Here is a 24834-nt window from a genome sequence, read left to right as displayed (position 1 = left end):
GTCAGAGGAAGCTCAGGACACAGGAACTTCTGGATTCTGACCTGGGAATCCAGGCTATATCCCCCACCCACCTTTTACCAGAACAAGAGTGACCCATCATCCCTTCTCACACCCCCTCAGGTCCAAGGGCCTAGCAGGGGACGTGTGGAAGGAAGGGGGAGACAGAGGACAGCTACCGAGTAACAGCTCCCCAGAAAGACCCCAGAGCGGAGCAGAGCTAGGGTCAGATCTGAGAGGGGTGCTAGTGAAGAGGGTCTTCTGTCCAACTGAGTGATTGTGACAACACCAAGGGCCTGGCCTTACCCATGACTTCCTTGGGGTCACCTCTTCGCTAAGCACGTGTATATGTGTACGTGCGTAAGTGCGTATGTATGTGAGTCCCTTTCTTCCTGCCTGGACCAGCAGTGACCAGCTTAGGGAGGGTGAGTAACCTTGCAGCACTCATTACCATCACACGCTAGTCCTGGCCAACTCCACACACGTCACGAGTTCTGCCCAAGTGTTGTGAGGGGGGCCAAGCAGCAGACAGCTAGTGCAGGGTCTCCAGGCCAGGCAGTAGCCACGACAATAATGTCAGGCTGATCTCCTCCCCCAGACCCTGGCCACCTCCATAGGGCCCACACCCCTGTTCCCGACGCTGGGACACCAGTTATTTATTCTCCCTGTTCTCCTGCCTTGTGGGAGAGGCTCGAGGCCCACAGTATCAACTCCCTTCTCCTCTCGGGCCCAGCAGGTTAGGTTCACACCTGGTCTTATTCATATGACTTCCGAGTCTTTGGCCTCACGGGTGTACTTGGCCAGTTAGAGGTCTCGTCAAATCCAGACGCTGACACTCAGCTTGTGCACAAGCTGTCCGCCACTTGGTCCCTCTCACAGGCACGGGAAGGACTCGTGACTTGAGATGTGTGGAGTTGCTCTGAGGAAGAGGTGCATAATCAGTTAACCAACACTGGCATGAGATGGTAATCTGTGCTGAGAAGAGACGGTCGCTGTCCCCAAGCTGGCCACTGCTGGACCAGGCAGGAAGAAGGGAAGTCATATACACGCATGCACACTTACGCACATACAGAGGCGGAAATGAGCTTCCCATACCCTTGCTAGGGAAATGGGGAAGGTGTGCAAGACTCCAAGCCTACTCAGGGCAGAGACACCTGTGGCTGATGGACTCCAGCTCCGCAGTGCCCACTGGCAGGGTGGTGGGAGTTCAGCCCAGTTCCATCTCCAGGTGATCTCAGGACCATGTGGGTCACAGAGCACTTCCTAGTTCCCCACAGCCACCTTTCACAACCCCACCGATGGCGCCATTCATTGGGCAGGAAGAACAAGAAAGAAGAAACAGGAAACAGTGACCGCACGTCAGGCAGGAGGAAGGCCAGTTGGACAGAGCTTGCGATTAGGAGGCCACACAGCCACCGGATTCTACTGAACACTGATGGCAACAGCCAGGAACCTGGGCCTCCTGCTCTTTCTGCTACTGGGTTCAGGTGAGCACACGTGGTTCCTCTAGCCTTCCTGCAAAGGCTGCAAGATGCCGTGCCGTGAAGGACCCCGGGGAGCATGGGGAGAGATCCAGGGACTCAGACAGGCTGGGGAAGTGAGGAATGAGAGTGACCACTTCATCATCTCTTTCGTCCTGTTGGGTCATTCCTGTCCTAATAAATCCCATCATGCTGGGTCTCAGCTCCCTCTGTCACTCCATGGTGTGTTGTAGGTGGGGCGGAAGGATAAATGTCCATCCATCCCGGCTGGGCTAGAACCTGGTTCTAGGACATGGTGGGCCAAATGAGCTATTGAGTAGCCTTTGGGTTCCAGACAGAGGTGTTGGGGCCTCTGGAATCTGAGCCTGGAAGGGTGAGCAAGTGCTCTGCCCCCCGTAGTCCACCCATCACAGGCTCCCCCTCCCTGTCAGCGCTGCTCAGTGTCATCCGTGAGCGGAGCTGGGGCCCAGACCACTCCCGTCATACTCATTTCTGCTTAATATACCAACATGGGTTCCTAGTCCTGCTCTACCCAGGACAGCCAGCTCCCACCCTTCCCTCCGTGGGCGGCTCCACGTCCTTGGCTGCCGAGTGCCGACTATGTGGAGTGGTGGGGTGCTCCTGTCTCGGGGCTATGCCTGTCTTTGTTTCATTCGACTTTGACAAGTATCCTCGGGGTTCACTTCTCTGCATGTCTGTCACCTGTGGACTTCTGACTGGCCGCATGGGTCAGCATCTTTTGGTTAAAAAAAAAAAAATCTCTTCTCTTTAGATGTTAGGGGACTCGGTAAAGGACAGAGCTCAATGTCTGGCTCAAAAGCGGGCAGATACTGTGAGACATACTTACACCTGGGAGGTAGATGCAGAAGGGTCAGGTGCACAACATTTCTGAAGCTAACCTGGGCTATTGGAGGCTCCAGATACAAAAGTAGATAGAAAATGACAGTGCTGTCTTTCCCATGGCCAGAGCACATCCTGGGGCAGAGCAGGCTGCCAGGCAACCCTGGGAAGGCCAACAAGGCTTTTCCAAGTGGTGATGTGGATCTAATGATGTCAGGGATGCTCAGGACTGGGTGATGTCAGTTATCTGAGTGACATAGGAGTTGGCAGCTTCATATAGGACGTTGGGTTCTGCCCTTTGCGGTGCATCAGATGCCATATTCCATTTACCCCCATCCCTTTACTCACACACTCGAGAAGCATGTGTGGTGCTAAAAGGGGGACACAAAAGTGGTAGCTGCTTGCCTGACACCCTGAGCCTGAAGCGAGAGGAATGGGCTGCGGCTGTAGAAGGGAAAGGGGCCGGTGGCGAGAAGAGGGTCTCGAACGTGAACACGTGTTTTCTGAAGGGAAATTGATAAAGCCTAGCAACAGTCATTTCTGCATTTGTTTTTGGAGACAAGGTTTCCCACATGCTAAGTGGCTTGCCTAGTGAGCCCCACCCCTGTCCACACTCACTTCCCTGGACACTAGGACTGACCCATTGGACATACCAGACAGATGCTCTCCTGAGCCACACTCCAACCCCGCCTGCTGAAAATCTGATGCAGAGAGTCCTGTGATATGAGCCTTTCCTGAAGTTTTTGCAGAAGCTAATAAAGATAGAGACAATGGGCGATACATACACACACACACACACACACACATGCGCATACACACATGCCCAAATGCACACGCATGTGCGCGCACACACACACACACACACCAATTTTACTTCAATTAAAAGTCACATCATAAGCCGGGCGGTGGTGGCACACGCCTTTAAACCCAGGGCTCAGGAGGCAGAGGCAGACAGATCTCTGAGTTAGAGGCCAACTGGTCTACAGAGCAAGTTCCAGGACAGTCTCCAAAGCGACACAGAGAAACCTTGTTGGCTTTCTGTGAGTTTGTGATCAGCCTTGTCTACACAGTGAGTTCCAGGACAGCCCAGGATATGTAGAAAGACTGATTCTGTCTCAGAAAAAAACAAAACAAAACCCACATCGTCCTACATAAGATGGGCTGTGTGCCCAGGTGTATAATCTGTTTCCATCTCCTGAAACAAAAAGGGGTGAGAAGATCAAGCCTCAGAGAGATTGAGTAACTTTCCTGAGGACAAACAGCCAGGCTGTGACAGGAAGCCTCTGCACTCCGCCGCACAAGGCTCTAAGTAGAAGTCACAGAAGCTGGTCTGTCTAGCTCTGTGTCAGAGTAGCTTCCATCTGCTGACTGCTCCAGCCCCTGTGTAGTCGTCCCCTCCCTGCACCTGGGCCTGCTGCAGCCCCTACCTACCCCAGGCAAAGCTGGGAGGCTAAGGTCTTGTGAGTTAGAGCCGGCAGTAGTTGCCAGGTCTGGGAGGATCTGATAGAGCAATGCAGGGAACCAGGCAGGCTCTGCGGAGGAGACGTTTGAGGGTGACAGGACTGGCAGAGAAAGCTCTTCAGGGAGCACTGTATGGAAAGCCATTGTCTAGAGAATCACAGGCCATGCTTTCCCCCAGTCACCACACCAGCCCCGTGAGGTAGGAGTGGCTCTTGGGAGTTGAGGAGGGTGGAGCCTGCTGGAGGGCAGCTGGCTGATTGACAGATGCAGCTACCTACCTAGTCCACTGCCCCTCCGCTACCTGCCCCTTGTCGGCTCTGTTTCCTCCATTAGTAAAAGGCGAAAGATTTATACGATCAGAAGAGAATCCAGAGTATGTTGAGACCATTGAAGAGTCAAGGAACGTTTGCCTGCTCAAGGGGAACCATGAGTATGACAACTATGACTTGAATGACATTGCTGAGTGCTTCACCACGTGCGGGCCGTCAGAGAACATCTCCTGTGATGTGGGGAAGTTGCAGAGGTGAGGGGAAAGGGGTCTGGGAGGAATGGGAAGAGTGGTCTGTTGGGAAGCCATAAGCTCATAAGCCCCCAGGGCCCTGGAACTCGCTGCTCCCTTCTTCACCCTGGCGTGTTCTCTCTGACTGGCTCCACCCAGGTAATCAGCATCCCTATAGACTAGGGCAATGGTTCTCAACCTGTAGGTCATGAACCCTTTTTGGGGGGGTCAAAGGACTCTTTCACAAGGGTGGTCTAAGAACAACAGAAAACACAGATATTTACACTACAATTCACAACAGCAGCAAAATTACAGTTATGAAGTAGCAATGAAAATAATGGTGGCGGGGGGGGGGTCACCATAACATGAGGAACTGTATTAAAGGGTCGCAGCATCAGGATGGCTGAGAACCACTGGACGAGTGGAGGCAGAGACAATTATCCTATCTCTGCCTTGGGAACAGTGGAGGGACAAAAAGGGACACCCATAGGGATGACTTCAGAGTATGGCCAGTCAGAAGTGTGGACAGGGAGCCAGTTTAGCACAGAAGAGGAAGTCTGCTAAGGCCTTCTCTGGGAGGCAGTCTGGGAAAGGGATTTGAGAAGCACAGAAAAGTTTTCCAGTGGACCCACACAATGGTGGGTGATATGACTCCATAGTGCTAGGGACGGCCAACAAGGCTTGAATTGTTAGAATGCAAAGACGTTCATGGGACAGAGGAGACAATGTCAAGATGGGACGGGTGGGGGATAGAACTGGAAATATAAACAAGGAGTCAGGTGTGAAGGATCGTTATGGGAAACAGGAACACGGCATAGTTGAAGTTAAGAAGGATTTGGTCAGCTCTGCGTTCTAGACTGATTGCTTGGACTTCAGGGCAGGATCCAAGGGTGTCATAGGCGGAGATGAGATGGGATAGGACGTAATTCTGCAGGCTCCATGGAGCTGCTCAAGAAAGATAGCCCGGGGAGGCCAGAGATGGGCTTCATGAGACCAAGGGAGCTGGTTAGATGGGGTGGGGGAAGGGAAGCCTCCAGGTGCTGTCCCTGATGGAGCCATTGCCAGAGTAGCTCTGTCCTCTAGGCAAAGGGATCCAAAACTCACCCGGGATGCTACCGAAGTGCCAGCTTACAGCCAGGACTCAGGAAATGGTCGTCAAAGGGCTGAATGAAAACCTTTGCCCAAAGCTGGTTATTGAGACCAGGTTCAGATCGGCAGTCTTTCAGTGGCCTGGAAACATTCCCAGCCCCGTCTGCCGCTACTCAGGCAGCTTCTTAGGCACCTTAGGACCTGAATATACACCTTGGAAAGAGCGAGTGCCCTGGGGACTGAGTTGGTTACCACCACATCCCTTGAGTTTGCCCTTTTATCTTCATAACACTGTCTACAGTTACTTTTCCTATCGCTGAAACAAGATACCTTGCAGGAGCAAGCTAAGGGGAAGGCTGGTTCACAGTAGAGGGTGCTGCTGTCCATCCATGGTGGGGAGGGCATGGTGGATGGAGAGGCTCTGTCCATGGCGGCAGAGGCTTTCAGCTTGACTTGATCATACATGCCTTGTCAGGGAGGGGCATGGGAAGCAGAGGCCAATAGGAAGCAGGCCTCGCTTGTATTCTTCAAGACCTGTCCTCTGTGTTCTACATCCGCCATCTAGGCCCAACCTTCCAAACAGCACCACCAGAGGAGGTCAAAGTGTTCCTACACAGGATCCTGTGGGACGTTTGACATCCAGACTAAAAACAGCTCTGAAGTAGGTCCTGTTACCAACCCATTTCTCAGATGAGAGAACTGAGTGAGGTTCTGTGCAGTCAAAGAACTTGCCTATGATTGCACAGTGGGTAAGAGGCCAAATTGACAGGAGCTGAATATGTGACAAGCTGGACCGGTCTGCCAGTGCTCAGGTGTCATCTAGGTTACCTGTAAAATGGGATTCAGAGACGGCAGAGGTTAAACACACAGCTCTACACCTGAGCGTTGGGGTTTCTGCCATCGTCCACACTGCCACACTGTCGCGTTCTCAAGCCCCTGCTTCCGACCTCTCAGGCTTCTTCACAATGTCACTGAGGATTGATTGCGTGAATAATTCATGGGGGAGTATTAGCAGACAGTGGGAGCTCAATAAATGTTAGTGTGCTTTGTTTTAAAGGCTCTTTTGATTATAAAAATAATACATGCTGAGTGTGGTGGCCATTAATCCCAGCACTCAGGAGTCAGAGCAGGCAGGAGTTCAAGGCCAGCATGTTCTATATACTGAGTTCCAGGACATCCAGGGCTACACAGAGAGATACTGTCTCGGCAAACAAAAGGAACTACAAAAAGTAACACATATTCATTGGAAATCAGCTACAGAAAGGAAGTGAAATTCCCCTTAACCCATGAACCACTGATGGTTATTGTCTTCGTTTGGGTGTGTTTCCTTTTTCAGCCTCTTATATGACATGTAACTTACAACTTATTTCTTTGTGGGCGACTCAAGCTTTTAAGCATTTGTAGTCCTGTATTGTAGTGAACTTGTATTCCTAGGCGTGGAGCTAGTGATTGGGGGGGGGTGGCACAGGGTTGACTCCAGAAGAAGCTACTGATTGGTCAGATCAAATCTCATTCCCATAGGTTGTGTCACTGGGGTTGACCCATAGCTGTGCCAGCTCTTGGTATTGTTTGCCTTTCCTTTTAGCCATCCTTACAGTTCCTAGTGTATCTCACGGAGACTGTAATGACATTTTCCTGATGACTGACGTTGAACACCTTGCCTTGTTCCTCTTAAATCTTGACATCTCTGTGTGCTTGTTGGTCTATAGAGCTGTTTGGATTTTCTGTAGTGATTTGGGGATCCTTTGGATATTCTGCATGTGTCTCTGTGAATATGTACACTGAGAGTATTCTTTCTCTTCACGACTTCCTGTTCACTTTCTCAGCACTGTCTTTTGACTGCTGCTAAGGTTTTTAATTTTAGTTACTATAATTGATCAGATCTTTAGGTTTGCTTTAAGTGTTATTATTGTGTGTGTGTGTATATGTGTGTGTGTGTGTGTGTGTGTGTGTGTGTGTGTGTGTATAATGTTAGGGAACTTGCATGCCATAGCATATGTGTGGAGTTAGTTTCCTCCTACCACCTCCCACATGGGTTCAGGGATTGATGACAAACATCTTTATTCCCTTGAGCCATCTCACAAGCCCTACTGCTTTTTTTTTTTGCAGAGAAAATGGGTATTTATTTAGTGGGTTATGGAAGGGAAGGAGAAAGGGAAGAAGGGGAGAGGGGGAAGAGCAGAGAGAGAGAGAAAGAGAAACAGAGGGAGGAGGGAGGAGGGAAGAGAGAAGTGAGAAGCCACAGCAGCAGCTACCTCTTCGGGAAAGAGACAGAAAAGGAAGGCGCCCTATTGCCTTTTTAAAGAATTTCTATTTGAAACCAGAGAGATGGGACTGTTGGAGCGACTTTAATCCCAGAACTCAGGAGGAGGAAGCAGAAGGCTAAAGAGATCAAGTCCAACCTCAGCTCCATGATGAATTTGAGGCCAGCCTGAGCTATGTAAGACCAGATCTTGTCGCAGACAAAAAGAAAAGAAACAAACAAAAATAATCTTTTCTATGCTAAGATCACAAAACTGCCCCCTTCTGGTTTCTTCAAAAGTTTTATTGATTCCTTGCTCACATGTCTAAGCTCTCGTGAGAAAAGAGCCAACTGCTCGATTCCTCAGAGCTTTCCGCTTGGCTGGCAGAGTCAGCAGACAGTGTGGGGGAGGAAAAGCTTGCTGCTTATTTACGGCTATTGAGTCTCAGGTTTGTTTCTCTTCTCTAACACACCTCCCTGAGACCTCCTGATGCCATGCAGTGGCTCCAGAGCTCTGAGCCTGTCTGAGGCAGGGCCTGACCTCACTACTGCCATAGTCAGCATTGAGGCAACTTTCTTCCCCTGGGTTTGTCTGTCCTGGTGACAGAAAGGGAGCCAAACAGTATTTAGAAATGGCTTCCTTCCCTTAGCGTGCTCTTTGGGTTCATCCCTGCTGTGGCCAGTGAGGTGTGCTTTGTGACCCACGGTGACCTCTATTCACCAGGAACTCAAACTTTCAGTAGAAAGATCTTAGGAAGAACAGATGTCCCAGGACAAGAGAGGCCACATGTGCTGAACCTCATGTTCACGATTTTATACAGGATGTCACCCCGAGGTCGTCACTGTTCTAGACTTTATCCATGATGTCATCCCAAGGTTATCACTGTCCTAGCTGCCATTGACAGGGTACCACAGCCATCGTTGCATGCCTTTGCTTCTCCATGCATTTTTAGGAGAATAAACAATTCTTCCTGATCCCAAAGCAGAAGTCCAACACCATGCTTCTTTAAAAATAGATATGTTGAGACATCTAATAATAATTATTATTCTTTTAATGCACAAAGGTTGTCACTAGAGAGGATGGCTCAGCAGTTAAGAGCACTTGCTGCTCTTGCAGGTGACCCAGGTTCAATTCCCTGCACCAGGCCACTTACAAACCACCTGTAACTCCTGCTGCAGGGGATCCAACACCCTCTTTTGGCCTCTTCCTGTGCCTGTCCCAAATGTGGTAGATTTTGCATGACTACACACATATGTCAACCTCATTCTCAGAAAGCTGACAAAAATTTCAGTCTCACAGAAGGCCTGTTTAGTAACGGTGACAACCATGGTGGGGTGGTTAATTTTTCTTAACATTTATTTTGAGTTATTTTTAGATTTTTTTTTTAATTTTATGAGTGTGAGTGTTTTGCCTGCATGTGTGCATGTACACCACGGACGTGCAGTGCCTGTGGAGGTCAGAAGAAGGTGTCCCATGCCCTGGAACTGGAGATATGAATGGTTGTGAGCCACCATGGGAGCCGCTGTGTATGTGTGACTTCTGTAAGAGCAATGGGTGCTTTTAGCTGCTGATTCATCTCTTCAGTCCTTGATGGTGAGTCTTGATTGTCAACTTATTTGTGTTGAGCAACTGGATGACAGAACTACCTCTGATTGTGTCTGAATTCCTTTCAGGGATAATAAAATTGTGAGGGCTCTGAGCTAGCCAATGGTTCAAATGCTCGTGAATTCAAACTTGGAGTAAACCGCAGGGGTGGGGGAGTGGAACTGGGAAGGTGCTGCCTAGCTGGGGCATCCTTTGAAAGGGTGCCTCTTGGCCCTGTCTTTCTGTTTCCTTTTATGCTCTGCTTCCCAGCGGCAATGAGGTGAGCAGTCTCTTCCTTACCTCACATGGTTTTCCGCCTCGCCGTAACAGGGAAACAGTAAAGACACTCACCTGGGGGCTCTGGGAGCTGAGCCCTCTGAAGTCATAAGTCAAAATAAGTGTCTCCTCCATTAAACTGTGTCTCTCAGGCAACACGATGATAGCAACAGTGCCCTTGTGGTCACTGGTCTATAATCCAGTGCTTTTTAAAGTTTACCTATCCTGGAACTAGATCTTGTAGACCAGGCTGGCCTCAAACTCACAGAGATCTGCCTGCCTCTGCCTCCCAAGTGCTGGGATCAAAGGCGTGTGCCACTACCACCAGACTATATTTTATTTGCTTTTAAATTTGGTTGTATTATCTTCTTTTTCAGCAGTGAATGGGGGGAGGGTCAGGGTCTCTTATAGCCCAGGCTTCAAACTGACTAAGGATGACCTGGAACTCCTGATCCCTCTGCCTCCACCTCCCAGTAGCTGGAGTCACAGGCTTGTGCCACCTCAGTTTGGAATCCTGATGTGGATGCAATGGATAACACCACACACACACACACACTGTTCGCCACTAGAGTTCAGTATTAGGATATTTATACAGTGTGTGAGGCCATCGCTGCAGTCACTCTAGATGCTTGTCTGCAGCCTCCTGCTGCTCCTGCCCCACCACTATGGGTCCGGCCAGCCTCATCCTCCTTAGGACCACCTCTGGGCATCTTGTATAAAGGGAACTCTTTCAAGTGACCCTTCCTTTAGTGCAGTGAGCCTCATTCATATTTTATGGTCTTTATTTTAGTTTGATTACCCATGCAAATATATTACATTCTGTTGTCCATTTACCAATTGATGGGCATTTGAACTGGTGCCAGTTCTTGATTGGTCTGAATATTGTTCCTATGAATATTTTAATCCAAGTCCTGAGGCCATATGTTGTCATTTGTTGGAAGATCTATGCCTGGGAACAGAATTGCTGGAATATACACTGAATATATGTTGTGCTCCATAAAAGACTGCCAAACTGTCTCCCAAAGTGATTGTGCCATTTGCTTCCTGTCAGCAGTGTAGAAGGCCCTCATGCAGTTCTGGCCACTCAACTTTGCATGAGCTCATTGGTCATTTAAATAGTTTCCTTGGTTAAATCTCTCTCTCTCTCTCTCTCTCTCTCTCTCTCTCTCTCTCTCTCTCTCTCTCTCTCTCCCTCCCCCCTCCCCCTCTCCCTCCCTCCCTCCCTCCCATCCTCCCTCCCTCTTTCTCTCTCCCTCTCCCCCTTCCTCCTTCTGGTTTCATTGTCAGAAATTCCAGAAGGTCACTCTCTGACAGAGAGTTGTCACCACAACATATTTTATCTGTATGTTTTGTATAGGGTGTGAGGGTCGGGGGGATCAGTCAAGTGCTTGTTTCGATCTGTCCCCTTGGGGAGAGGTCATCAGAAGTAGCTTACCATGAAGCAGATGTCTGGATTGAACCCATAAGAAAGAGTGAAGGAGGGGTGGGGTGTGGGTTTGGAGACTGCTTCTGAATAGGAATGTTCCGCTTACATTCTAGATGATTGAGAGCTCCAGTGTGGTTGTGTACATCTATAATCCAAGTCTCAGGAGGTGAAGGAAGGTGGGCTGTGAACTTGAAGTCAGCCTGGGACTGTCTCACAGAAGGGGGTGGCACTAAAACAACATAAAATAATGAGAAGTCACTGTACCCAAGAATCACTCTTCCTTAGGACAGTGAAGTGGGTTGTTTTGCAAAGCTGAGGAAGGTCTCTAAGTATATAAGGTAGGAACGTATAGAAACATATATTCAATTCACTATTTACCACTTTTTGTGGCAACAAAAATGTCAATTCTTCTATAGTTTCTTATTTTATTTGGTACCAATGAAAGCCAACCCTTTCTTGACTATTTAAGGTAAATCAAGGCAGGATAATATGTTCTGCTCTATGGATTCCACAGCCTCATCTCTATGATTCTGGTCCAATAGTTTTCTTATGCTGTCTCCATCCAATGATACTTGCATATTTTTGCATGGTTTACTTTTCTATTCTGCAATCTATTTTCTGTCGTCTCTATAGGGTCCTTTCTCTTTGATAACTATGGCTATTCAAAAACGATGACAAAGATTGGGGTGTTGTAGTTTTGAGCACTTGTCTAGCATGCCTGAGATCTCGTGTTTCATCCCCAACACACACACACACACACACACACACAGAGAGAGAGAGAGAGAGAGAGAGAGAGAGAGAGAGAGAGAGAAGAGGTGAGAAAGGGGGGGAGAATAGAGAGAGGGAGAGGAGAAGGGAGGGGAGGAGAGGAGAGGGGAGGGGAGGGGATGGGAGGGGAGAGAGGGAGAATTGCCTTTTGTCTCCATGGCCTCAGTCTGGGTGTATCTTCCTCTAGCCTATTGCCTCCTATCACTGCCTCAGCCTTCACCTGTTCAGGGTTTCTTGGAAAAGTGAATAGTGAATAGAGGACTGGAGAGAGGTCAATAAGGTGTGGTGTACAAGCATGAGGACCCAAGTTCTGATCTCCAGGACTACATTTTTAAGAAGTGGGCGGGGGAAGTGCTAGAGAAGTGGCTTAGCAGGTAAAAGCTCTTGACACACAAGCTGGACAACCTGACGTCAATTCCCAGGACCCACAGAGTAGAATGAGAGAACCAATCCCTGCAAATTGTCCTCTGACCTCCAGATGCAAATTGTGGCATGCAGTGTCTCTCACATAATAAACAAACAAATAAAGGTAATTTTAGAAGATTTTAAGCCAGGCAGTAGTGGTGGTGCGTGCCTTTAGTCTCAGCACTCAGGAGGCAAAAACAGGTGGATCTCTGTGAGTTCGAGGCCAGCCTGGTCTACAAGAGCTAGTTCCAGGATAGCTAAGGCTGTTACACAGAGAAACTTTGTCTCTAAAAACCAAAAAGAAAGAAGAAAAGAAAGAAAGAAAGAAAGAAAGAAAGAAAGAAAGAAAGAAAGAAGGAAAGAAAAAGATTTTTTTTTAAAGAGGTGGGGCTGTGATCTCAGCTCTAGGAAGACAATAAGAAGGCAACAATTTGGGCCCAGGCTAGGGAAAGAGACCCAAGCACAAAGAAAGTTCTAAATTTCAGCACCACGGAGAGTGACACCAGCTCTTCTCTACAGAATGAGAGACAGCAGCCTTTGTCTCTTATTATTGTCCCTCTGCTCCCAGGCAGTCAAGTCCCATGTGGCCCAGTTTTTTCTCTCTTTTTCCCTCTCTTCCTTCCTTCCCTCCCTTCCCTCCTTACCTCCTTTCTTTCTCCCTTTCCTTCTTTCTAGTTTGAAGTCTATTTTGTTAGATATTAGGATAGCTACACCAGCTTGTTTCTTAGGTCCATTTGATTAAAAAAAATCCCATCCCTTTACTCTGAGGTGATGTCTATCTTTGAGGTTGAGGTGTGCTTCTTGTATACAGCAGAAGAATGGATTCTGTTTCCATATCCAATCTGTTAGCCTGTGCCTTTTTATAGGTGATTGCCAGTGATTGCTAGCTCCTGTTATTTTAGTTTTTGTTGTTGGTGATGTTATTGTGTGTTTTTTGTGGATGTAGCCAACTTCCTTGGGTTGGAGTTTTCCTTCTAGTACTTTGTATAGGGCTGGGTTTGTGGCTGGGTATTGGTTAAATCTGGTTCTGTCATGGAATATCTTGTTTTGTCCGTTTATGGTGATTGAAAGTTTTGTTGGTATAGTAGTCTGGGCTGATATTCATGGTCTCTTAATGTCTGCATAATTATTGACCTCTGGCTTTCATTGTTTCCATTGAGAAGTCAGGGGCAATTCTGACAGGTCTGCCTTTATATGTTACTTGGCCTCTTTCTTTTGCAACATTTAATATTCTTTCTTTATTCTGTATGTTTAGTGTTTTGATTATTATGTGGTGAGGAAACTTTTTTTGATTCAGTCTATTTGATGTTTGGTAAGCTTCTTGTATCTTCATATGCATATCTTTCTTTAGGTTGGGAAAGTTTTCTTCTATGATTTTGTTGAATATATTTTCTGTGCTTATGAGTTGAACTTCTTTTCCTTCTTCTATCCCTATTCTTAGGTTTGGTCCTTACATGGTGTCCCATATTTCCTGAATATTTTGTGTTAAGCTTTTGTTAGATTTAATATTTTCTTTGACAGATGAGTCTATTTCCTCTATTGTATCTTCAGTGCTTGAGATTCTCTCTCCCATCTCTTGTATTCTGCTGTTTATGCTTGCATTTGTGGTTCCTGATTATTTTCTCATAAATTCCATTTCTATCATTCCCTCTGTGTTTTCTTTATTGTCTCTATTTCAGTTTTCATGTTTTGAATAGTTTTCTTCATCTGTCTGATTGATTTTTCTTGGTTTTATTTAAGGGATTTGTTGATTTCTTCCAATTTTTGTTTGTCTTTTCCTCTATTTCTTTGAGGGAAATTTTTATTTCCTCTTTAATGGCCTCAAACATTCTCCAAAAGTTATTTTTTAGGTCATTTGCTTCTGCTTAATTTATATTTAGTTGTAAGGCCACTAGTTTTTATTGGTGTCATATTGCTCTTTGTGGTGTTGAATGTGTTCTTTCCTTGTCTACCCATCTTTTCCTCTGGTGTAGTTGGGGCTGTGTCTCTGGTGGTCAATCTTCCAGGTGCCAGTGGATCCAAGGCCCAGATGGTTGCTCCTCATGGTGCAATCAGATCCACAGTTCCAGTCACCCCAGAGGTCACTCAGTGTTCCTGAGGTCACTCAGCACTCCCAGGAGTTGCTCTGCAATACCGGTGGTCATTCATGCCTGCTCCCACAGAGGTTGCTTGCTTGGGGCTGCCACTGAGGTCACTGCCTTGGGCCTGCTCTGGCAGAGGTCGCTGGCTCAGGCCTGCTCTGGTGGAAGTCACTGGTGTGGACCTGCTTTGGTGGAGAGGTCACTGATTCATACCCATTCTGACAGAGGTCTCTGGCTCGGGCCTGTTCCTTTAGTGGTGACTCCCTTGGACCTGCTCCTATGGAGGTCGTTTCCTGGGGCCTGCTCTGGCTGAGGTAGCTGACTCAGGCCTGCTCTGGCAGAGGTCGCTGGTTCAGGCCTGTTCCCACCAATGTCTCTGGCTCAGGCCTGCTCCCTCGGAGGTCCCTGACTTGCATGTGCCCCACAGAGGTCTCTGGCTTGGGCCTGTTCCCTCAGCGGTTGTTCCCTTGTACCTCATCCTATGGAAGTTACTGCCTCAGGCCTGCTGGGTGGGGGTTGCTGGCTTGAGCTTGCTCCTGTGGCCTTCTTTCTTTCTTTTTTGGTTTTTCCAGACAGGGTTTCTCTGAGTGGGTGGCTCAGCCTACAAGCTCCTCCTCCCCTGGTCCCTTGCCCCTTGCAGATACTGGCTGAACTATGAGTCCTACCTGCTGGAGAATTCCAAGGAGACTGTGGACAAGCCTTTTGTTAAGGCCTTGATTCAGAACGTCAGCACAGACGTCTCAGAAGACCTGCTCTTCTCTCTGATGCCCTCCCAGGTGAAGAGCTTCCTGGTGGCTGGCTCAGGCCTCTGTGGTACCCATCAAAGCTTATCCCTCCTGAGCCAGGGTGCTGGGAGATTCTTGAACTGGCCCCCCTTCTCAGCCCTTGATGTCCTCAGAAGGTCTCCTTTCTCCCAGAGGCCTTGGGTGCTCATCTGGAAGATGAATCTCTGGCACCTCCAAGCTTAAAGTGCCCACTAACCTCTCTACCAGAGCGCACATCTGAAGTCAGAGTAAGGGCACACTTGGCCTCAGAGCAACTGAGCGGGAGGGAAGGCTGCCGATTTACACTTTCCCAGTGTAAATTTCCTCTGCCCTTACCAGCCATGGCCATTGTGGGTACACTACTTTTCTGACCCTCCATTTTCTTGCCTATAAATAGTGAGAATATGGCCCACTTTCAAGAGATCAGAAGCCAGTCAGGATGATGCACACTCATTCTCCTGGTACTCGGGAGGCAGAGGCAGGAGGATTGCTCCTGAGTTCCAGGCAAACACAGGCTATCCAGATAGCTTCTGTCTCAAAAACAACAGAACAGGGCTGGAGAGATGGCTCAGTGGTTAAGAGCATTGCCTGCTCTTCCAAAGGTCCTGAGTTCAATTCCGGCAACCACATGGTGGCTCACAACCATCTGTAATGAGACCTGGTGCCTTCCTTGCCAACAGTACATTGTATGCTTAATAAATAAATCTTTAAAAAAAAAACAGAAAAAAAAACATATTGGAAAGAGCATCTGACTTAATATCCAAGGAATTCTTGGTCCAGCAAGGGCTCAGCAAGTCCCCAGCCTTCCTGCAAGGATGAAGTTGAGGGCAGAGGTCCGGGCATCTTGCTGAGTTGCTCATCGCCCAACATCCTCAGCCATTTATGATGCTGTGCCCTCTGGGTAGGGTATGCACTGACCCAAGGCATCACCCACATGTCCTTTTGACAAGATCTGGACTAGGAAAGTGAAACTGGGGCTTCAACCCCAACTCTTCCCATGAGCATGGACCCTTCAGAAGCAGGGAACTGGCAGGTGCAGGCTGAGGCCCCAAGGTACCCAGGAGGCCAGAGACTAGACAAAGCATGCCCGGTGATTTTGGGGGAGGTTTGTTCTAACATTCTAACTATGCTCGGTTCCTATAACACTTCACTGTTGGGCAGGAAGGACTTCACGCTCAAGGTGAATACAAGTCTCTTGCACACCAAGGAAAGCCTCTTTCCAGGATGCTCCCCACACTTAAAGCAGAGCACGGTTGCACCAACACAGTTACGCTCAGCTGGTCCCTGGGATGGGGAAGCTGGGCCCCACTGTTGAAGCCTGTCCAAGGGCCTAGTCCACGAGAAGCAGAACCTCCACCCCAGAACTAAAAGTCCTCAGATGCTGCCCCTTCTCCCGACATGCTGCAGTTTCTTTCCCAACGGGGACAGTAGCAGCACCTGAGTGGGGGCTGGAATCCTCCAGGTAATGGAGGGGCTTCTGGGTCCATGGTTACAGATCCCAAAGCAGGTGATACAGGGTGAAGTCCAGCCCACTGACAGAGTTCGACTTCCCAAGAGCCTGTTTGGAGCCCTCCTGCCTGGCAACAGGTCTGCCGTCCGGTTGGCCATAACTGTTCTGGACATTGGTGCGGGGAATGTCTTCAAGGTAAGAGGCCTGCTGGGAGCTCAGGAAGCTGCAGTTAAATACTCAGTGGGCCAGAGTCCCTGGGATGTTCTCTAAGGCAGCCGGGTCATCCAAGAGCCATATCTACAGTCTGTTGACTGAAGATGATTCTGATATCCTGACACCAGTAGCTGTTGGCTGTGTAGGAAGTCCAAGTGGGCGCACGCATGCTCGTGTGTCCTTGCACATGCAAAAACACACTTTGTATTCCCGAGAACATGGAATCAGGTGTGCTCAGATATGACTGTCCACATGGGCAAACATGCTCTCCCTGGACAACACATGCCAGACGGCACTCCTGAGACATGCACCCATTCACTTAAACTTAGATTTATGCACCCTTGGGCCTGCATGCACTCATCCTCCACCTGGAGGTATTCACTGACATTTACCCCCATCTCCTGGCTTATCTTAGCCTCAAGCTCTTCCAGTTCAGAGATGTCAGGGGTTGGCTTTGAGCAAGGTGATAGGGAGCCTAGAGCCCAGTTCAACCTAGTTCAGCATGTTATAGGGGACAGCAGGAAGATGGCTGCCTATGCCCCTGGGTGGCTGGGTCCCTGCTCCCCTAGTTTCAGGCTTTGACTCCAAGTGAGGGGGTGTCCTAGAGTTCTCTAGCTAGGGCAGGTAAGGTCAGCCCCTCCTACAGCCTAGCCTCCTGCTACTGTCTCCCAGGGCCCCAAGCTCCTCCAGGACAATGGCAGCAGCGTGTTGAACAACCGCATGGTGGGCCTGAGTGTGAGCCAGACGCACGCCACCGGGCTATCGGAGCCAGTGGAGATCACCTTCTCCCACCAGCGTCAGCCACCTGTGAGTCTTCTGCCCAGGCCTGGCAGTTTCCGGAGGGCACCCAGCACCTGAACTCTGAGAAGCCATGCATGGGCCTTGTGCCCTTTACCCAGAAGAAACCATCAGGGTCGTGCAGAGTTATGCCCAAAGACATCTGTCTGCCCTGCCCATGTGAACACACATGCCCCATAGTGTCCCATCTCCATGTTCATAAATGTGTGTGCGTGCTTCCATACTCAGCAGGCAATGGTCCTGAAGGTGTGTGTGCACAGACAGACAAACCCTCTTATGTGTGCCGTGTTTATTGTATCTCTCCCACACACAGCAACTGTCCAGGGAGCACTGATTCCCAGGCATGCAATCTCCCCATGTAGCCTACAGAGGTCTTCCTCTTAAGGCACATGTAGGCCCCGGGAGCACCATCTCCTCCCTGCCTCCCCCTCCTTCCTTTCCTGACTTGAATTCTCTGGTTTCAGAATATGATCCTCACTTGTGTATTCTGGAATGTGGTTAAAGGTAGGTCTGGAAGACTTCTCTAGAATGAGAAAAAAGGAAGCTACATGCTTCCATAGGGCTGAAGGTGAGGGTAGAGGCGGGCCCTCCCTTCCCTCTTCTACTCCCCCAGCCCCCATCCTTACCTTTCTGTGGTCCCCAGGAGACTGGGATTCCCAAGGCTGCTCCACGGAGCTCGGGGATGAGAGGACTGTCTGCCGCTGCGACCACTTAACCTTCTTCGCCTTGCTGCTGGTAACAGCCCATGCCCTCCTGATCTCAGAGGTCCAGCCTCTGTCCTGGGAGAGGCTTCCTGGCTGGCTGGGGTTTGGGAGATGTGCGGACCTGGCCTCTCAGTGATGTGATGTGGACTTGGGGTCATCTACAGAGGCCGATCTTGGACCTGGCCACAGCAGAGACTCTCACTCGCATCTCCCAAGCAGGCTGTGGAGTCTCCATGATCTTCCTGGCCTTCACCATTGTTTTCTATGTTGCCCTCAGGTGAGCGGCCCCACCCCCTTTTTCTCATGCCCTCAGGGAGGTACAGGAAAGGGATGAAGTATCTTTGCCCTGTGGCCTCACCTGGTGGTCTTCTCTGGTCCTGAGTCTGCTAGTTGACAAGGTGAGACTAGCATTTGAAGTTGGAAGTAGGAGAAATTCAGCTCAGATGGGCGAACACAGGGCATGATTGATTCACGGAACTGGAAAACTCACCTCCTGTGGCCCAGGCAGGGCTAGAACTAGGGGCTCCACCCGAGGCCCCAGGGGTTGGCTCTACCTTCCACAGCTTTTCTCTCTCCTTTGTCAGGATACTAATTTCACCTGTTTCCTCAAGAACTGCTCCTTAGATATTCAAGCAAAGATAAAGCTCCAGAATTGAGGTCTTTAAAAGCAAACATTTTGAAATAATTATAGACTAACTGGAAACTGCAAAAATAGCACAGACAGTCTGTGGCTCCTTCCCGGAACTTCCCCAAGTGTGTCATATGTAACTGTAGCGTATCATCAAAGCCAGGAAGCTGTCAGTGGCAGAATATGGTTAAGTAGTCTCAAGACCCCTTCAGTTCTACTGCTTTAGACATCATCAATATGTGTATGCATGCATGTGTGTGTCGCATGCATGCAGGGATGCATGCATGTGTGTGCATGCAAGTGCATGCATGTATGTGCATGTGAGTGCATGCATGTGTGTTTGTGTGCCCACATCCACACTGGAATGGGGATATAATCTGTCTCAATGAAACTACATGGCCCCTGTTCAGAGTATTCAAAGTTGCAGCAGAAGATTGAGCACTTCTGTGGGCACAGGACTCTGGGGGGGTCACACTTCTATGTGTATGCATCTTTAACTCATGAATATCTAGTTATTTTAGGGTCTGATTTTGGTCACAGGCCAATGACTGATTGAGCCACAATGGTCACAGGGTAGAATGTACTGGCCAGCCAAGCCATTTGACTACTCTTGGATTTAAATGGCAAGAGACTAACCACCATCTTCCTAGTTCCTCGTGGCTGAAGGTCGGGAAAAGTGCCCTTTCAGGGACACGCAAGTTTCTCCAGTGAGGAACAGGCACGGGACAGACACAAGGGACAGATAGCCCTGCCACCTGGCTCTTCTGAGCCAGACTGTAGCGATGACATCCCATACCTGTTGACGTGGAGGAACCTGTGAGATAAGACTCTGTCACAACCTTCCCTAACCCCAGCTCCTGGAGCCCAAGCTCACTGGAACCCACCAGGAGCATTCTTTGACCTTCCCATCTTTCCAGTCCAGGGACCCTCTGTCCTTCTCATGTGCCTTTGTCACCGAGTAGCCCTGGGCTTCAGGCCCTGTGTGCTGCCATCCCTCCCCTCCAAGCACTGGCCTAGAACACAGTCCCTAGCCCATTCCCATTCTCAGTGAGCTGAGTGTATCTCACCAGCTAGCCATGCTGCTGGATCCTTGAGCCAAGCATGGAGCGCCTAGAGGAAACGGTTGCCGGCTCCCAACACAGGAGCCTAGCAACTTAGGTAGACATGCCTCTTATCTCCACTCCAGAAAACTGTAGGCTCTGACTCTCGAGTGGGAGCCCTCCTGGCCTTTATTTGCTAGGAATTTAGAGTGGCAAGAAGCTCCACAGAGAAGCAGGGCGCACTGGCTGGGTAGAGACTCTGGGATCCTGAGCAAGTCTCTGGCCCTCCCCCAGCCCTGCTCACTGCTACATTCTAGGCCTCACCCATTTGCCCACATCTGCTCGCCCAACTCACATACCCAGAGCTTCCTGCCCCCTGTGCAGGGCCCTGAGGCCCAGCATGGGTGGATCCCCTGTGGCGAGGTGGCAGAGAATTTCACTGTGCTACTGGGAAATACCTGCATGATCAAGCCTGGGAGACAGGAGAAAACAGAACTCCATCATTGTCCTTCTCTCCCAGGCTCTCTCTGCAGAGGTTCAAGTCTGAAGATGCCCCTAAGATCCACATGGCTCTGAGTAGCAGCCTATTTCTCCTGAATCTTACCTTCTTGATCAGTGTGGGGAGCAGCTCTCAAGGCCCCCCATCTTCCTGCTGGGTCCGAGCTGCCATCTTCCACTACTTCTTGCTGTGTGTCTTCACCTGGATGGGCCTGGAGGCCTTCCACCTCTACCTGCTGGCCATCAGGGTCTTCAATACCTACTTTGGACACTACTTCCTGAAGCTGAGCCTGCTGGGATGGGGTAAGCACAGGCTGGAGGGGTAGAAGGCAGGTTAGAGGGCTAAGGAGATAGAACCCATGGAAGCCCAAAGCTTGCGGGATGGATGGCTACAGGACTTTGAGACGAGCTCACCCCAGGGAGCACCGGTGATACCCACCTCCTCTCCTTGCCCCAGGCCTGCCTGCTCTTGTGGTCATTGGTGTTGGGAGTAGCAACAGTTACGGTGTTTACACTATCCGCGACCAGGAGAACCGCACCTCTCTGGAGCTGTGAGTGGAGCTGTGGGGAACAGAGGGTGTGGAGGTCTTTGGTTTCCTGGGAGGGAGAGAGTGAGGGGAGGGGCCTTAGGAGGAGAATGACAAAGCTGAGAATGGTCAGATCCACCTGACTTGTGACACAGGAGGCAAATGAAAGTCTGGAGTCAGAAAGTGAAATAAGGGGGGCAGTCCAGGAAAGCTGGGGCAGTGGTGGGAGGCATCTTCTTGTCACTGAAGATCAGCCAGGGAAGCTTCCTGGGGCTCAATGGTCAGGGTTTCCTACCCAGCCCCAGCAGCTGTCTCCTTCTCCTTCAGGTGCTGGTTCCAGAAAGAACCTGCCCTGTATGCCACCGTCCACGGCTACTTCCTTGTCAGCTTCCTCTTTGGAGCTGTGGTGCTGGCTCTGGTGGCCTGGAAGATCTTCATGCTGCCCAGTGTCACAGCGGGCAAAGAACAGGGGCAGACCTGGAGGTCGGTCTTCACTGTTCTGGGCCTCTCGAGCCTGGTGGGCATGACCTGGGGGCTGGCTGTGCTCACGCCCCTGGGGTTGTCCACCACCTACATCTTTGCCCTCTTCAACTCGCTGCAAGGTGAGGCTGTCTCGTCGGCACCAGGGGTACCTGGGGGTCAGGGAGGGCACTTTGCAGGACCAGCTCAAGTCAAAGGTGCTAATTTTAGATATGCAAGACTCTTGTGGGATTCAGGGCAGCAAGGGTGGCTGGTGTCACCTGGGCCAGGATCAGGAAAAGCCACATGAATCAAAGCAGATATTCCCACCTCCTGTTCTGGAGCTGAGTGTTGTCTCCTACCTAGGCTCTGTGACAACTCGGTCTCTCTCTGCCTACCATGACTCTTTCAAGCCTGTGAATCAGATGACCACAGCTAGGCCTAACCAGTCTTATCTAGGAAGGCAGGGTCATGTGACAGGACATAGAATTCTAAAGAAGTTTTTAATGTATTTAATTTTTTTAAAAAATTGCTACAACAAAATGCTCAACAAAAGCAGCTTACTAAAGACCTCCCCTTGGCTCACGTCTCACGAGTGCAGACCCTGCGATGGGGAAGGCGAGATGCAGCTGCTCATATCATACCCGTGTCAGGACACGGGAGACAGACAGGTGCTGGCACTTACTCTTTTTAGTTATTAGAATTGTATTGGTTTATTTATTTGTGTACGAATGCATGCACACGTGGCGGTCAGAGGACAACCTGTGGAAGTGGGTCCCCTCCTTCCACCATGTGGTCCCAGGTATTGAGTCCCTGCGGTCGGGCTTTCTGGCAAGCACCTTTACTGCTGAACCTTGTCACCAGGCCTCTTTGAGATTTCTTCCAGGACCTTGGAATGGTGGCTCCTACTTTTAGGGTGAGTCTTCCGACCTGAATCAACTTGATCTACAAAATCCCTCGGAGGCACACGTAGGGGCTTGTCTTCTAAGTGAGTCTAGATTCTGTCAAGGGGACAGTGTTAATCATTGCCCCCCAACTCCACCAGACAGTACTTCTCATCCTCACTCTAAGTTAAAGCGGCCTTGTCCCTTCCTCAGCCCAGTTTTCACAATGAATGCGTGCGTGTGTGGGACCCAGGAGGTCGTCTATGAGCTGGCGTATTACCAGCATCCTGAGCCAGAGCCCTGGCTTCCTCTGGAGAGCGCACATAGCCACTTGCCCAGTCAACCAGATGAAACAGAAAAGGGATACACTGAGAAAAGCTACCCTGGAGGAGCAGGAGGAACAGCATCCTCTGCCCTGACTTCAGGGTGATGTCAGCCTTGGCCTGGCACACAGAGGAAACAAAAGACTGGGCAAGCGGCACGCACAGTCAGGACCTTTGTTAATCATTACCTTAGGACAGTTATTCAGGGAACTGTCTGCAGGGAGAAAGCGCTCCCACCTTGGAGTAACCTTAACTTTTGTCACAAGATGCTCATTTGTTAGACCCACTCTTCCAAGAAGACGGGGGGGGGGGGGGCGGGGGGGAGAGGAACGCGTGTTAGGTCCATGTGTCGGGCTGAAACCCAAGACAGCCAGCACTGCTCCTGTGCTTGGTAACAGGACCCTGCAAAGGCTGCTGGTTAATAATCTACTGATCACATCAGCCTTGAGGGAGGATTGCCATCTTAGATGTACACCCCTTAAACGTTCAGCATGTCTATGTACACAGTTTAAGGTAGGGAAGGAGAGATTCGCCAAACTTCTATTCTGGGTTTGGTTATATGCTGGCATCTGCTGGTCCAGGTGAAGATCCGTGCTGTTAGCCAAGCCTCTAATCTTTAGGGGCACCATGTTGTCTGCAGTGGAAGCCACATGCCACAGAAGACACTCTCACGTTAAGGTCCTAGCTTTAAGTTTGATACATGTATGTATGTGGGGTGAGGGCAAAGAAAGGGAAGGGAAAAGGTTTAAAGGAAGAGGGTGGGGAGAAGGAAATGGAATACATAGAGCATAAGAGTGGATAGGGATGCTGGGGTGAAGGGTACAAGCTGGGAGTCAGAGGTGGAGAGAGAGAGAGCACCCAAACAAATTATGTATGAAAAAGCCATGGTGAGTACCCGGGGAGGTGGCACAGTGGCTGAGAGCACTGGCTGCTCTTCCAGAGAACCCAGGTTTGATTCCCAGCAGTCACATGGCAGCTCACAACCTGTTAACTCCAGTTCCAGGGGATCAAGTACCCTCTTCTGGTACTGGGCACACCTGCAAATACATTTACATGCAGGCACAAACGGTCATATGCATAAGATTAAAACAAATCTTTTTCTTAAAGAAAATGTTACAGTAAAATCTACTTTTTTGTATGTTAACTAAAATGATAAATAAAAAAAATGGGCGGGAGAGATGGGTCAGTGGGTGAGAGCATTTGCTGCTATCATAGAGAACCCAGGTTCAGTTTCCAGTGCCCCCATGGGAGGTCACAACCATCTGTAATTTCAGTTCCAGTGAATCCAGTACCTATAGCTTCCGCAGATACCTGGTCCACATACATACATGCAGGTAAAACACTCAGATATATATATATATATATATATATATATATATATATATATATATATAGTAAATCTTAAAAAAAATATACAGACATACACACAATTGCTTTAGGACTATCTGAGACAGTCTCCAGATAAGTATTCATTAGTTCATATTTGGAATATCCCAGATGTTTGGAATTGGGGAGAGAGGCATCTTGAACTTAGAGATGATATCATTATTCTTTTTCGCTTGTTTGCTTTGTTTTTGAGACAGGGTTTCTCTGTGTAATGACTCTGGCTGACCTATAACTTGCTTTGTAGACCAGTTTGACCTCAAATTTACAGAGATCCACCTGCCTCTGCCTTCTGAGTGCTGAGATTAAAAGTGTGCACCACCACAACCACCTGGCTAATCTCACTATTCTTGCACGGGCTACATTATTGAAGCCTGTGCGTCTCACTCTGATGAGTCTAAGTTATTTGGTTTTTCCACCTTCCTCCACATCCAGCAGACAGAGCCCTTGGTACCTTTTAGTGTCTCAATATGGTTACTGTTGTGTGGTGTTTTCATTATGGATTCCCTTCAGGCACAGTTGTATTTCCCAGTCAATTCTACACTTCCTCTAGTTTTTATATGCTACTATGCCTTCCCTTTTCATCCTGCTGGCAGGCACCCTGTAGCTGTCCTTCATAGGAGGATGGTGGGGAGTTGCGGTGTGGGGAGCGCGGTGAGGCGAGCCCGTGTGGTGAGCCCGGTGTGGCAGTGGCATTGGTTTATTTATCTGGGAATGCCTCTGTTTTGCTCTTCCTTTGCTGTGGTCGGTGTGTGTGGTCTCCAAGGTTTTATTTGGTTCTCTTTCAGGAATAGATTTCATTTTACCTAATTCTTTCATCAAGTGCCTGACTGTTTATTGTAGAGCCCCTGCTTTGCCACAGCCTGTCCCAGGCTCACCGAAACCCTCTCTTTACCACAGGCGTCTTCATCTTCTGTTGGTTCATCATCCTCTACTTCCCGAGGCAGAGCACCACAGCCCCCTCCTCCGGCACTGCCCGCCTTGGCCAGGCCCACTCCATGTCACAGGAGTAG

General features: G+C 49.4%; 1 protein-coding gene across 1 annotated transcript; it reads left to right on the top strand.

Annotated features, from left to right (window-relative positions):
* The first annotated feature begins 1432 nt into the window (after positions 1 to 1432).
* Adgrg3 (adhesion G protein-coupled receptor G3) lies at positions 1433 to 24834 on the top strand. Its single transcript, XM_057754266.1, has 12 exons — positions 1433 to 1484; positions 4140 to 4302; positions 14791 to 14926; positions 16410 to 16559; positions 17250 to 17384; positions 17840 to 17879; positions 18019 to 18110; positions 18244 to 18356; positions 20268 to 20548; positions 20703 to 20796; positions 21100 to 21374; positions 24722 to 24834. The coding sequence occupies exons 1-12, from the start codon at positions 1433 to 1435 to the stop codon at positions 24832 to 24834; spliced, it is 1644 nt and encodes a 547-aa protein (XP_057610249.1).

This window comes from Chionomys nivalis, chromosome 21 (assembly GCF_950005125.1).
Source record: "Chionomys nivalis chromosome 21, mChiNiv1.1, whole genome shotgun sequence".
In the NCBI taxonomy this organism is placed as follows: domain Eukaryota; kingdom Metazoa; phylum Chordata; class Mammalia; order Rodentia; family Cricetidae; genus Chionomys; species Chionomys nivalis.
This window is presented reverse-complemented; position numbering and strand designations above follow the sequence as displayed.

Coding starts and splice junctions, on each gene's coding strand:
- Adgrg3 (XM_057754266.1), top strand. CDS start 1,433: ATGGCAACAGCCAGGAACCTGGGCCTCCTGCTCTTTCTGCTACTGGGT. Junction 14,927..16,409: donor TCTCTCTGATGCCCTCCCAG/GTGAAGAGCTTC, acceptor CCATGGTTACAG/ATCCCAAAGCAGGTGATACA. Junction 20,549..20,702: donor GCTGAGCCTGCTGGGATGGG/GTAAGCACAGGC, acceptor TCCTTGCCCCAG/GCCTGCCTGCTCTTGTGGTC.